This window comes from Monodelphis domestica, chromosome 1, assembly GCF_027887165.1.
Source record: "Monodelphis domestica isolate mMonDom1 chromosome 1, mMonDom1.pri, whole genome shotgun sequence".
Lineage (NCBI taxonomy): Eukaryota > Metazoa > Chordata > Mammalia > Didelphimorphia > Didelphidae > Monodelphis > Monodelphis domestica.
In genome coordinates, this window is record NC_077227.1 from 187,160,119 (window position 1) to 187,174,755 (window position 14,637).

Sequence of the window (14,637 nt, forward strand, 5' to 3'; positions counted from 1 at the left end):
AAAATCTGGATCTATGTTTTTCTCAAATACAAAGTTACTATAATCTTTTGTTTTGTATATGTCTATTCTGTTTCATTGTTCCTTTTCTATTTCTTAGTACCAGATAATTTTAATAATTACTGCTTTATAATCAATTTTAAATCTGGTACTACTAGATCTCCTTCCTTTACATTTATTTTTTATATTCTTGATCTTTTGTTCTTCCAAATTATGTTTATTGTTTTTTTCTAGCTCAATAAAGTAATATTTTTGGTAATATGATCAGGATGGCATTGAATAAATTGAATAGTTTAGGCAGGATTGTCATTTTAATTACAATAGCTCTGCCCACCCATGAACAATTAGTATTTCTCCAATTATTTGGATCTGACTTTCTCTGAAAAGTGTTTTATAATAATGTTTATGTAGTTTCTGGGTTTTTTTGGTAAGGTATTTTATCAAGGCATTTTATTCTATCTGTGATTATTTTAAATGTGATATCTCTTCTATATTTTCTTACAAAACTTTGTTAGTAATACTTTATGCTGATGATTTATGTGGATTTATTTTATATCCTGCTACTTCACTAAAATTATTGCATTTCAGCTGTTTAGTTGAATCTCTAGGATTTTCCACATTATACCATCATGTCAAAAGTAGAGATCGTTTTATTACTTCTTTGCTTCTGATTCCTCTGCTTTCATTGTCTTTTCTTACTACTTTTGCTAGCATTTCTAATATTATGTTGAATAAGATTGGTGATAATGGGTATGCTTGTTTCACTTCTGTTCTTTATTGGGAAAGCATCTTTATATTACAAATAATTCTTGCTGATGATGTTAGGAATGCTTTGTATCATTTTAAGAAAAAATCCATTACCTCTGGTTTCCAATGTTTTCAAGAGGAATTTGTTTGTGTTTTGTCGAAGGTTTTTTCTGAATCAGATGATATAATCATGTGGTATTTATTACTTTTGTTATTAATATAATCAATTATGCTGACAGTTTTCCTTAAACTATCTCTGCATTCCTGGTATAAATTCTGTTTGGCCACAATATATAATCTTTGTGATATATTATTGTAATCCCCAAGCTAATATTTTATTTAGGATTTTTGCATCCATATTCATTAATAACATTGGTCTATAATTTTCTTCTCTGTTTTGGCTCTTCCCAGTTTGGGCATCAGTATCATATTTGTCTCATAAAAGGAGTTTAACAAAACTCCTTTACCCATTATTTCAAATAATTTATTAAATACTGGAACTAATCTTTGAATGTTTGGAAGAATTCACCAGTAAAATCATTTGGTCCTGCTGTTTTTTTCTTAGGAAGTTCATTTATGGGCTGTTCAATTTCTTTTTTGAAAATAGGTTTATTTAGATAGTCTATTTTCTACTCTGACACTATAGGCAGTTTTTTTCCTATGTATTCTCCCATTTCACTTACATTGTTAAAATTGTTTGTAGATAATTGAGCAAAATAAACCCTAATAATTGCTTTAATTTCCTCTTCTTTAGGTGGTATATTCTACCTTTTCATCTTTAATGCAAGTGATTTAGTTTTCTTCTCTTTTCTTTTAAATAATATTAACCAACAGTTTTAATCTAGTTTGTTGATTTTTTCAGAAAAATCAAAAACTAATTTTTATTCATTCAAAGGTTCTCATATTCAATTTTATTGCTCTCACCCTTAATTTTTAGGATTTCTAATTTGGTGTTTGGCTGGGGATTTTTAATTTTTCTTTTTCTAATTTTTAAATTGCATTCCCAATTCCTTGATCTTTTTGTTTTCTATTTTATTAATATAAGTATTCAGAGATATAAATTTCCCTCTAATTACTGCTTTTGCTGGACCCTCTATAGGTTTTGGTTATGCTGTCTCATTACTTATTCTCTTTAATGAAATTATTTATTGTTTTGATGATTTGTCTTTTTAACCCACTCACATTCATTAAGGTTAAATTATTTAACCATTCGATAGAGCAATTTGGGATTATGCCCAAAGGGCTATAAAAGATTGCAAACTCTTTGATCCAGTAATACCATTACTAGGTTGGTATTCCAAAGAAATTTTTAAAAAATGGGAAAGGACCTGTTTGTACAAAAATATTTATAACTGCTTTGTAGTGGTAAAGAACTGTAAACTAGAGGAATGACTCTCAATTGGGGAATGGCTTTGTGGTATATGGTGGTGATGGAATACTATTACATAATAAGGAATGATGAACAGGATGATTTGAGAAAGATCTATATTAAATGATGCAGAATGAAATAAGCAGAACCAGGAAAACAATGTACATAGTAACAGCAATATTGTGGAACTATCAACTAAGATAGTTTTGTTACAAAAAGCAATACAATGATACAGGACAATTCTAAGGGTACTTATGAAAAAAATGCTATCCATCTCCAGAGAAAGAACTGTTTGAGTAGGAATGCAGATGGAAACATATGATTTATCACTTATTTATTTGGGGTATATATTTTAGGATTTTGATTTTATAAGATTGTTCACTTACAAAAATAAATAATATGAAAGAATGTATGTATAACCCAGACTGAACTATTTGCAGCTCTTCTGGGAGGCGGAAAGGAAAAAGGGAGGAGACAATTTGGATCATACAAATTTAGAAAACTTATGTGGAAATTTAATTTAAAACATTTTAATAAAATAAAATAAATTTTAAGATTAAGTTATTTAGTCTCCACTTAGTTTTTATTTCATTTTGTTCTGTGGTCCCTTATTATATACAATTTTTATTATATTATGGTCTGAAAAGGATGCATTTACTATTTCTAATTTCCTACATTTAACTTAAGTTTTTGTACCCTAATACATAGTCAATTTTTGTAAAAGTGTCATGTACCACTGGAAAGGAAGGCATAATCCTTTCTTATTCCCATTTAATTCTTTCCAAATAACCATCATATTTAACTTCTCTCAGATCCTGTTCACCTCCTTGACTTCTTTCTTATTTTATTAGATTTATCTATTTCTGAGAGAAAATTGAAGACAGACTCCTACTATTATTGTTTTGCTATTTCCATCTGTAACTCATTTAGCTTTTCCTCTAAAAATTTGAATGCTATAACATTTGGTGCATCCAAGTTTAATATTCATAATGCTTCGTTATCTTTGGTATCTTTTAACATAATATAGTTTCTCTGACTATTTCTTTTGATATCTATTTTATCTTTAACTTTGGCAGTGAACATGATTGCGATGCCTGCTTTCTTTTTATCAGCTAAGGCATAGTATATTCTGTTCTATCTTTTTATTTTTAATTTTAAGTTTATTTTTTGAAAACATTCTCAGGTTTTGGTTTTTGATCCATTCTTCTAACCATTTCCATTTTGTGGGTGAATTCATTCCCTTTACATTCAAAGTCATAAGTGCTAGTTGTATTTATTTCCTGACTGTTTATACTTCTCTTTTCACTCTTTTTGCCCTACACCCTATCCCTCCTCAGACATTCAATTTCTTCTGTCCACTACCTTTCCAATTTAGACCCCTTCTTAGAACCTTTCCTTTATCCTTTTCCTTGCCCTCCTAGTTCTAAATTAGCCCACCCTTGCAAAGGTCCCTCCCTGTTCTCTTTCCCCTTACCTTCTAGTTCTTATGCTATCCATCATTCCAAATTTGTTCTTTAAACTCCCCCAAGCCTCCCCTTCTATTTCTTGATGTGAATTCAATTCTAAAAACCCCTCCCTTATCTTGACCTAAGAATTCCTTCATTATCTTCTCACTTTACCCCCTCTATATCTTTATTTTTTTTAATCCTTTTAAAATGCTATATAGTATGGTATTCCAATCCAGAAGAGTGGTATGGGTTCAGCAAAGGGGATTAAGTGACTTGCCCTGGGTCACACAGCTAGGAAGTCTCTGGGGCCAGATCTGAACCTAGGACCTATCATCTCTGGACTTGGCTTTCAATCCACTGAGCTGTCTCCCTCCCAACCCCATTTCTTGATATGTACTCTCTTCTAGGTATTCCTTCCTTTTCTTATCTTGCCCTCTTCTCTCTTAATGTACCCTGACTTCTCTTAATTCCTTAAGGAGACTTCATTGTTCGATTATCATCTCCCCTTTTCCACATTTCTCAGTACATTAAGGTGACTTTGACCCTTCATGTTGTATGTGTTCTCCTCTCTAACCCAGATGAGAGAATAGGATTATAGTACTAACAGTCCTCTCCTCTCTCTTCCCCTTCTCTGTGATAGTTCTTCCACTCATGCCTCTTTTATATGATAACTGTTCCATTTTACTTCTTTCTGCTCTATTTTATTATTTTTAGTTCATTTCATTTTATTCAATTCAACCCCAAGTCTTCTATCTATATAGGCTCATTCAACTACTCAGGTAATGATGTCATTATTAAGGGTTATAAATGATGTTTTCTCATGTAGGAAGTAAACAACTTGACCTTTTGGATCTCTCATTAATGGTCTTTCTTGTTTACCTTCTTATGATTTTTATGGGATCATGGATTTTCCCCAAGAATAGTTGAAACTCCTTTAAGTCAGTAAATATCCATTTTCTTCTTTGTGTAATTATGCTCAGCTTTGCTGGGTATTATAGTCTTGGTTATAAACCCAGTTCCTTTGCTCTTAGAAATATTGTGTTCCATGCTCTAAGTTCTTTCAATGTTGAGACTTGCTAAGTTTTGTGTTATTATGACTGTAGCTCCACAGTTTTGTTTTCTTCTTATTGCAGATAGTATTTTCTCTTTAGTCTGGAAGGTATGGAACTGAGTTTCTTTACAATGGTAATTGGTTAATTCTTTCTATTACTATTTTACCTTCTAGGATTTCTGGGCAATTTTTCTTGATGATTTCCTAGAGTATGGTGTCTAAGCCCCCCCCTTTTTTTTTATCATAACTTAACAGGAATCTGTTGATTCTTATATTGTCTCTCCTTTATCCATTTTCTAGGTCAGCTATTTTTTAATAAGATGTTTCATATTCCCTTCCATTATGTCATTCTTTTGATTTTGCTTTGTTATTTCTTGTTACCTTGGGAAGTCATTAGCTTACCCTTGTCCAATTCTAGTTCTTAATGAAAAGAGAAACATCTCTGAAAAGTTATACATCCTGGTGTGCTGAACATGCCTCAACCCATAGGCTTCCTCCTTGACAAAGAACTAGGATAATTTCTCAATAGAATGCTATGCATAAAGGATAAGCATATGTTACTCAATTATTCCTCACTTGATCATAGACAAGAGTCTGCTATATAGTGAAACCACAATAAACTACTAAAGATTTTTTGATGTATCAACCAATTATGTTCCCTTATCCAAAAAGCCCAACTTTGTTCTTCAAATGATGCTAAATGATTATGACTTATGGTATGCCAGGCTCTCAGAAGATTCAAAACTGCTGATTAAGTCATCCATAATCAATTGATAAACATTTATTAAGCATCTACTGTGTTCCAGGCACTGTGCTAAAAGCTGGAGATACCAAGACAAACTCAAAAGTTTTTTGTCCAATGGGGGTGCAGGAATAGAGACATGTAAAATAAAAAGAATATACAAAATAGATACAAGGTAATTTGAGAGAAGTCATTAAGAAAGATTTCATGCAGAAGGTGGTGCTTGAGCTGTTTATACTAAACAATATCAAATGGGAATGTGTCAGTCTCTCTCCACATATAATTAAACCATTTGGTAAAGCAATAGATAGATAATGTGGTTTTTATTATATCTTAATTAGGAGTAAATAAATGAGGTCCCACTTCACACCCATCAAACTGAAAAAAAGGTGACAAAAATGAAAAGGGCAATTGATGGAGGAGCTTTAAAAGGACAGTAATGAACTCCCAGGTAAGCAGTGAATTGACCAGATGATTCTGGAAAGTGGTCTGGAACTACTTTCTAAGTAGGTGGTGGAGTGAAGAGAGCAGTGGGCCTAGAGTCAGGAAGAACCCAGTTCAAACCCAACTTCAGGCTCTAGCCGTTTGACTCACTAGGCAAGTCATTTATCTGCCACAGTTCACTCATCTGTAAATGGGGATAACAATAGTTTCTAACACCTGGATTATGAGAATGAAAGGAAGCAACATTTTGTAAAGCTTAGTTATATAACTTAAAGAATGAACTAAATGCAAGCTATTGTTATCCAAAAAGTCACTGAATTGTGGACACCATTTGCTTCAGTAATACAAATTACTAGGCATATACTCCGAGGAGGCTAATGGAAAGGACCCCAAATGTACAATAAAAATTTAATTGATACTTTATATGTAGCACATAATTTTATGATGTCAAAGAGAACAGGAAACAAAATGGATGCCCATCAGTTGGGGAAAGACTAACCAAATTGTGAGGTAAAGGAATATAATGAATGACAACTATGAAAAGATTCACAGAAACCTGGGCAGACTAAAATGACATGATATAAAGTGAGCCAAAGCAGAAGCATAATTTATATAATGATCACAAAATGTAAAAGTAAACAACTGAAACATTTCAAAATTGATGAAGTCAATGACCAATCATAATATAATAAGCCTCATCATGAAGCATGCCTACTACCCCTTGGCTAAATAGCTATGGACTACAGTTGCAGAAGCATACATTTTCAAATGTGGAAATTGGTGAATTTGTTTTTCATGACATAGTTATTTGTTAAAAGGGAAGATTTCTATGGGAGACGGGGTACTAATGAATAATGACTGATGCAAAAAAAGGCAAAAAGGAATATCAATAAAATGATTTTTTTAAATACAGAAAGGCGGAGGCAGCTAGGTAGCTCAATGAATAGACAGGCAGACCTAGAGAAAGGAGGTCCTAGGTTTAAATCTGGCCTCTGACACTTCCTAGCTATTTGACCCTGAACAAGTCACTTAACCCCCATTGCCTAGCCCTTACCACTCTTCTGCCTTAGTATTGGTTCTAAGGCAGAAGGTAAGGGTTTAAAAAAATAAATTAAATTAAATACAAAAGGACACACAAAAAAGAAAATTTGAAAAAACAAAAAAGTGCTAACAAGAAATAATTCAACTGTTATTAGTTTATTATAGACTATATTAAAACTTATAAAACTATTTACTAAACCTGTTTTTGCCAATTAACAAAAAATTCTACATAGCCCATATAAGTGCAATTCGTTTATCTGAGGATGCATTTTGAAGATGAGTGCATCTTGGGAAGCCCAATCAGGCTATGGCAGTCTTGCTTAAAATTAATTGTTCAGTAAGATCCAAATTGAGGTTCTTCTGTTTTTAAAACATGTATCATTGAAATTTTTTTAGGCCAAAATTGTCTTGTATACATTCCATGCACAAAATTCCTGTGGCTCAAACACACATTTGTCCAAATGATCACACAGAAAAATTTCTTTTTGAGAAGAATTCTGGCCTAATCTTTACACTATCAACCCTCTTGCATAAGTGGGCTGGTTTTCCATCTGAATGAAAAGATAAGCCAGACTTTTAAATTTTCCTAACAAAACATCTCCTCTACCTCCCATACATCTGATATCTAAAACACATAGGCACCTTCTTGACCAATACCCATAATAATAAAAAAAATATCAGGCATCAAAAAATACATCCTAGCACAGTACCTGGCACACAGTAGGCAATTAATAAATGCTTGTTAACTGTTTTCTAATCATCTGATACGTACATACTACTGAGAATTGTGCAAATATTTTTTAACCCAATGATTCACGTGAAAACTGACCTCCTACTTCAATTCTGCTTTACAATGTCAAATGAAGCACAAGTATAACCAGAAAATACTTCAGAGTAAATACATTCATGTATATTTATTTTCTTGAAAAGAAGGCAAACTAACCAAAGAAAGGGCCAGGTAGGTTTCTACAAAGTTTTCAAACGTCTCTCTTTTTGGCAGCCCTTTGCTAAACTAAAAATGAGGCAGAAGTCATATGAAAAGCATTATACTCCTCCCAATGCTATAGCTGAGAGGAGTAACTAAATTTTACCATCTGTATATATCTATATATAAACACATAGACACACACACCTCTTTTACTCTGAGTTAGTCTCTATGCTAACTTTATCTGGTGGCTAAAATGGATGATAAAATTAACTTTCAGTGAAGGTGTAAAAGATTTACAGATGCTTAATAGCAATTAGCTTACCAAATAATTCCAGTGGAGGGCCAAGGAGCTCTAATAAATGTGTAAGAGAATACCTTATTAGCCACATCTACTTTCAAATATGACTAATGAAAATTTAAAATATTTTTAAAATCTCAAAAACAGAACAATATACTTTCATTATTTTTATTTTATAGAAATTCATTTTAAAATTTGCTTGTTAGATGATAAATCAATCTATTTGCATTCATTTTTATCACCAGTATAAAAACAGCTAACATTTTGTTAATATCGGAATAATTATTATTTAATACTCTACCATATCTAAAACCAATAATTGCAGATGTGGTCCACAGACACTATAACTTATATCTTATAACTTATCAATCATTCAAAGAAAGATCAAGCTACATTTAGCAAAGTTTTAATGTAGGATGTTCTATATTAATTTTTATATTAATTGCCAGTTCTTTGATAATTGTTACAAGTTAACTATTAAAATAGAATACCTGAATAGCCTCAATAGTCCATTTCCCAATCCTAGTGGATAAGAGTATAATGAAATAAGATGAACCTTATTTCTCAATCACCAAGGCAGCAACTTTGTTCTCATGCACTTTTCATAAAAATTTAGGAAACATAGTTGATTCTTTAAAAAATAGTAAACCATGAAAACGTTAAAAGCAGTTATCTAAAATGTACTAAGTATCTTAAATAAAATGAGTCTCCTTTAAAATGAAAAATCAAAACACAAAATATCAGTCAATCTCCTTGAAACAATAAACATACCATTTTTAAAACGATGACCTAAGTTTCAAAATAACTTAAATCTTATTCATAAAAACAATGTATAGCTAGTGTTTCAAAACTGGGGGCAGAGTTAAAGAGTTTAAATTGTGATAAAAACAAAGATCTGTGATTTTGTCAGTATGAGTATTCCTTCCATCAATAAAGACATCCATCACTATGATTAGTCTACAAAAGCTGTAGTGTCACATATGGTTGATCACATGGTTGATGGGGATATAATTAGGATTTTGATGTTAAAAGATCACTCTATTGCAACTATGAATAACATGGAAACAGGTTTTGAACAATGATACATGTGGAATTGCTTGTCAGCTCCAGGAGGTGGAAGGAAAAAATCATGAATCATGTAACCATGGAAAAATATTCTAATTTAAAAAAAAAAAGCTGTAATGTCAAAAAGTTTATCACTCTCTAGCCAACTTGGCTATGGTCTCTCCAAACTTAGATGGGCTGTTTTCTCAGTCAAAAAAAAATATGGTGAAATCATTGGCAGGCTGTTAAAAGCTTTTCCAACTTAGTAAGACCCTTCAGGGCATAAGTTCTACTGGTATAGCCTCCAAGACCCCAGGATCATCTCCACAACACAATGAGACACAAAAGTAGTGTTATACATTTTCCCCACAATGACTAGTGAGGTAAGTCTCCATAGATGTGCACCCATTTTATAGATGAGGAAACTGCAATTCTGGGAGTTATATGATCTGTCCTATGGCTACAAAGCAAACAAGGGATGGAGCTAAGCTACATTTCAAAGTGATGTGAGCACTTGTGTTGCTAGTAAACAAATCAAGAGTATGTAAAAAAGTGGATGTCCTCTTAGAGGTATGAAAAAATTAAAATCCACAATTGTTTTACTTTTATATATATCAGGTCCTAGATACATCTTACACCTTCATTTGTGAGCTTCTGGTCAAGATCTTTATCTCCTTATTAAAATAGTATACAAATGTTACGTATTGAGACTGACACCACAGTACCTCAAGAGCATGTTGTATTCTGTCTTTATGTCTTCCAGAATGAGAAAGATTGCTGGCAATGGTGGAAGTACTTGTCTCACATATCTGTTCACCCAGGAGACAGTCTTCTGGTAATAAGGTTTCTGCCCACAGACGGCAGATGCCATCTTGGCATGAGGTTAATAACACATTACAGACAGAACCCCTGAAGACAAACAGAAATAGACTAGGATTACCATATATATTCATACTGTGAATTTTAAAAGTCTCCATCTTGGTCTAGCACCCAAAAATTGTGCACACCCACACTACACGGGCATGTGCTAGTCAATGACAAATCAGAAATAACTAACTGCCCACCTGGGCTGTCCTAAGCTAAGCTAGAGCCAACCATTGGCACTTGTGAGACACAGGAAGTGAGGTAAGGAACAGCCTCTGGAATTCGTTCACTTCCTGTGGAGAGAGCGAGACGGGAGTTGGTGTTAGGAGCTTGGACAGGGAGGACGCCCGCAGACAGCTTTCCTTCAGATCACTCACGTGAGTTAAGGACTGATTCTTTCCACCTGGGCCCTTTGGGCCTAAAACTCCCTCTGCCTTGGTCAGAGGTTGAGTAGCCCCTTTCCCTTTTCTCTTCACTCCTTCTCTCCCTCTCCTTTCCCTACTCCCAGCGTGATTAAACCTCCATAAACTCCATTCTGACTTGAGTGTTTCATTTTAGGAATTTCATAAGTAAATTCCTTGGCGGCCATTGTTCAATATTACATAAATCCTGTAGCCACAATTTTAACCATTACAGTTGCTCAGTCTCTCCTTATTCCCTAAAATTTCTACCATTACAATACAAAGGCATTAATAACACTGAAATAAATGAGGTTTTTCCCAGCTGTACTGAAAGAGTCACACTATATTCTCAAATCTGAACTCAGACACTTCCTAGCTGTGGGACCATGGACAAGTCACTTAACCCCCATTGCCTAACTACTCTTCTGCTGTGAAACAAATACACAGTACTGATTCTAAGATGGAAGGTAAGGGTTTAAAAATTTTTAAAGTAGATGATAGCTGTTCCTTAGGAAGCCTTATAAGATTTTAGTACCTTTAAAGATGTGAGGTTAGCAGAAACATATACCCTTTGAAAAGATTCTTTACTTTGTCTAGGATAAAGAAAGTGAAAAATGAATATTCTCCTTTATTCCTCAGTATTTATCTAACACTTAATTACTATTACTAGCCTAATACATTATATTCACTTCCCATGATTTGTGCTTTCCTATTATTTGAAACTACCCCCTTTAGGACCTGGGAAAAATAGAGACTACTATTTATTTTGCATTCAAAAGTATATAGTTTTCTAACCTGGGCATGAACTTGCTTGTGTTACGCCATGAAAAACCTGTCACAGCTCTAGGATGTGCCAAATAAACAAAGGAAAAGTGAGTAAAGGTCTGCCTTTTTTTTGATTCTTGATGATCTTGAGGTATAATAGACTTCCAACCAGTCATAGGATACCACACTTTCAAAAGACAATCATCCTGCAGAAAAAGATAAACCAATACAAAGTTAATTTACATATATACAAATTAGTAATCTCCTAGTGATATGGAATACTTAAAAACTAACTAAGAGCATGTGATTTACACAGTATAAATGAACAAATCTAAAGATTCTTCTTGAATGGTTAGAAGAGCACAACAAGCAGATAAGGAGCTTGTAAAATTACTCTCAGGATAAGCATGAATTTTGGAACATGATGGTGGCAAAAACATTATTCAATGACCCTGAATTGCCTTTTAACTTTATGACTTTCTGTTTTAAAAAATTATACATAACTATTTGCTGAAATTAATGCTTTTACCATTTCTAGTTTTTCAAGCGAACAAATTATTTAAGGGAAACATAAGTTTAAGAAAAAGATAAACACACAAATGTAAGGCAGCTGATTAGACAAAAGGACAGGTTAAGCTTTAGGGAGACAGATTTGACTGGATGACTACTTGGCAAGTAAATATGAAAGACCAAGATTTAGGGTGTAGATAAATGCTTAACTAGGGAATTTCAAATGAAAGAAAAATATATATCAATTTAAAATCTCTCTAGAGAAAGAATGCTATCCACACTAGAGGAAGAACTGTAGGAATAGAAACACAGAAGAAAAACAACTGCTTGATCACATGGGTTAATGGGGATATGACTGGAGATATAGACTCTAAACGATCACCCTAGTGTAATTATCAATAATATGGAAATAGATCTTGATCAATGGCACAAGTAAAACCCAGTGGAATTGATCGTTGGCTGGGGGGAGAGGGGGGTATAAATCATGTAATCATGGAAAAATATTCTAAATTAATTAAATTAAAATTTTCAATTAAAAAAAATAAAATCTCTCTAGATTCCTTGATTCTAATACTATAATAAATCTGAAATGCAGAGAAAGTAATTCTAAAATACCATGTTTTAAAAAATCTTACAAGCAAATCTAATCAAACTATTTAATGAACTATTACTTTAGAAGTAATGAAGAAAGCTATGAGAGGCAAAGCTACCTCATAATTTGTATCTTTTTTTCAAGTTTTTCCCTTTAACACTTTTATCTCCTTTCTTAATGCCTCCACTAAATCACCACCATCTTCATCTTTCCTTTCATGCCCATTATACACATATGCTGCCACTCTCCTTAATTCATCAAGGTCCATATTTGGGAAGTTAAAATAGCTGGTTTTGAAATAGTCCTTGACCACCCTGCAACAATTTTTCACAAACTTCCTTCTCATTTGTCTAACATCCCTTTCTCTGGTCAAATCTAGGTCTCTATATCTTCCTCCCAGTTCTACAAGTCTGTCCATGAACTGTGAAGGATTTTCTCTGTTTTGTTTTATTTTTTCAAATTTTGTTCAGGTACCCAGTCTGTCAGAACATGCTCTCATTGATTTGAGTACTGACTCCCTAGCTTGACACAATCTGGTATAATCGAATTCATCATTAAAATCCCATTTGGGGTTTTTCAGCAGCCAGTGAACTGCTCCACTTCCCCAAACCTCATTAGTAAACATGATAACCTTAGCTTTTTCCCTTTTTGTTAACAATTCATCTAGCAAATGCTCAACATCAATCCAGGTTGGATCAAATTGTTGGCATATGTTTTCCAGCCTTTTGATAACAGCTATGAGCTCATATCCTCAAAAGAAGGGATGCTCCACTTAAATCCCTTAATATCCTGAGGGTAGTAAAAGGTCTTTGATGTCTTATGTTAACTACCTCTTCTTTGGGATTAAAGGTTGATTCTTCTCTTAAGGGGAATAGGATTGTACTTTTTTCTTTTGGGTTTTTGCTTGTGCTGCCATGGAATTGGTAGAGAAAGTAGGAACAGTAGGAGAAACAAGTTGGTTAGAATGAGAGATAGTTTCAAACAGTTGAGAAATAGGTTTGGTCATTTGAGAGATACAATCTTAAAGATAACTCTAGTCTCCATTAAGCTATCTTTCCACTATTTCTTTTTCTTAGAGAGAACTAGACAAAATATTTTATAAAGTTGGTATCTTTGAAGTAATCCTGTCAGAATGAATAATCCCAGAAATGGTAATAACCAGAGACAATCTAAAATTTTAAGCTGTAATAATTCAGTAAAACTCCCTGGGAGGGGGATTTGTTTGAGATAGACTAGAGCCTCCTCCTTCACTACATGTGCCTTGCTCTCTAGCACCATGTTTAATTGCCTAAAATGTCCTACACTTCTACCTTTTGCCTATTCTTGAAAAGTATGGAATAAGAAGTGAGGAACAGAAGATTAACAGGCTTAGCAGGATTTTAAGGGTTAAAAGTAGGAGTTCAACAAAAGTGAGGAGAGCAGCTGAATAAAAAACTTAGTTTAATTTGAGAAGAAGTACAGATAGAAAATAGAAAAGGAGGAAAGGGAGATTATTATTCTAATACCCTATGACTATAACTAATTCCTAATACTATCTAAAATTTCCAATTTCCTATCTCTAATTGTCTTCTGAGGAAAGGTTCTTCTTGCTTGGCAAACATCAGGCCTGCTATGTGGACTATCTAAAATTGATTCACTAACTACCTATCTTCCTAAATAATCAACAGCCACCACCCACAAACTCCTTCAATCAGTTTCCATCATCAAACTGTCAGATTTCCTTCCTTGTCTCTCTCCTCCTCTCCCTGGTAATGGAATCTTCAGCTCTGATTCACTAACACCTGTCAATTCTGCTCTACTTGGAAATCCTGCTCTCTTGCCTCTCAAGGAGTCAGAGGGAGAGATTAAGAGAATCCCTTTAACAGGTTTGAGGGAATATTTATTTCATCTCTCCCTACTAGAAGAAATTACACTATTAGAAGCACATATTTCATCAATCTGTAGTCCCTTCTGATGGCTCACTTGAATTTACTTTTTTAATTTATATAATATATAATTTATATAAGTTAATTTAATTAATCTAATTAAAATTTAATTTAATATGTTTGTATTTCAGTTTCTACTTAGTGTTGGTCTTTTTATCAGGAATTCTAGAAAGTTCTCTATGTTATTAAAGATCCACTTTTGGACGTACCTAGGTGGCTCAGTGGATTAGAGGGTCAGGCTCAGAGATGGGAGGTCCTGGGTTCAAATATGACCTTAGATACTTCCTAGCTGTGTGATCCAGGGCAAGCCATTTAACTTCCATTGCCTACCCCTGACCATTCTTCTGCCTTAGAACCAATATACAGTATTGATTCTAAGCTAGAAGGTAAGGGTTTTATAATATTGTACTGGGTGAGATATTCTTAGATGTAAAGCCTATATCTTTTTTCTTTTCGAAAATCCTAGTTCAA

The 14,637-nt window shown here is 33.4% G+C and overlaps 1 protein-coding gene across 6 annotated transcripts in view; it reads right to left on the reverse strand.

Moving 5' to 3' along the window:
• DMXL2 (Dmx like 2) overlaps positions 1-14,637 on the reverse strand; it is a 163,992-nt gene that overhangs the window by 97,316 nt on the left and 52,039 nt on the right. For 5 of the 6 annotated variants that reach the window (XM_007479955.3, XM_007479954.3, XM_001370018.5 and 2 more), the window contains exons 7-8: positions 11,170-11,345; positions 9,835-10,018 (exon numbers count right to left, since the gene is read on the reverse strand). In XM_007479955.3, the coding sequence (XP_007480017.1) occupies positions 9,835-10,018; positions 11,170-11,345 (360 nt within the window). Of the gene's footprint in view, positions 1-8,556; positions 8,675-9,834; positions 10,019-11,169; positions 11,346-14,637 lie in introns of those variants that run through there. The other variant, XM_056810195.1, reaches the window with a different exon arrangement.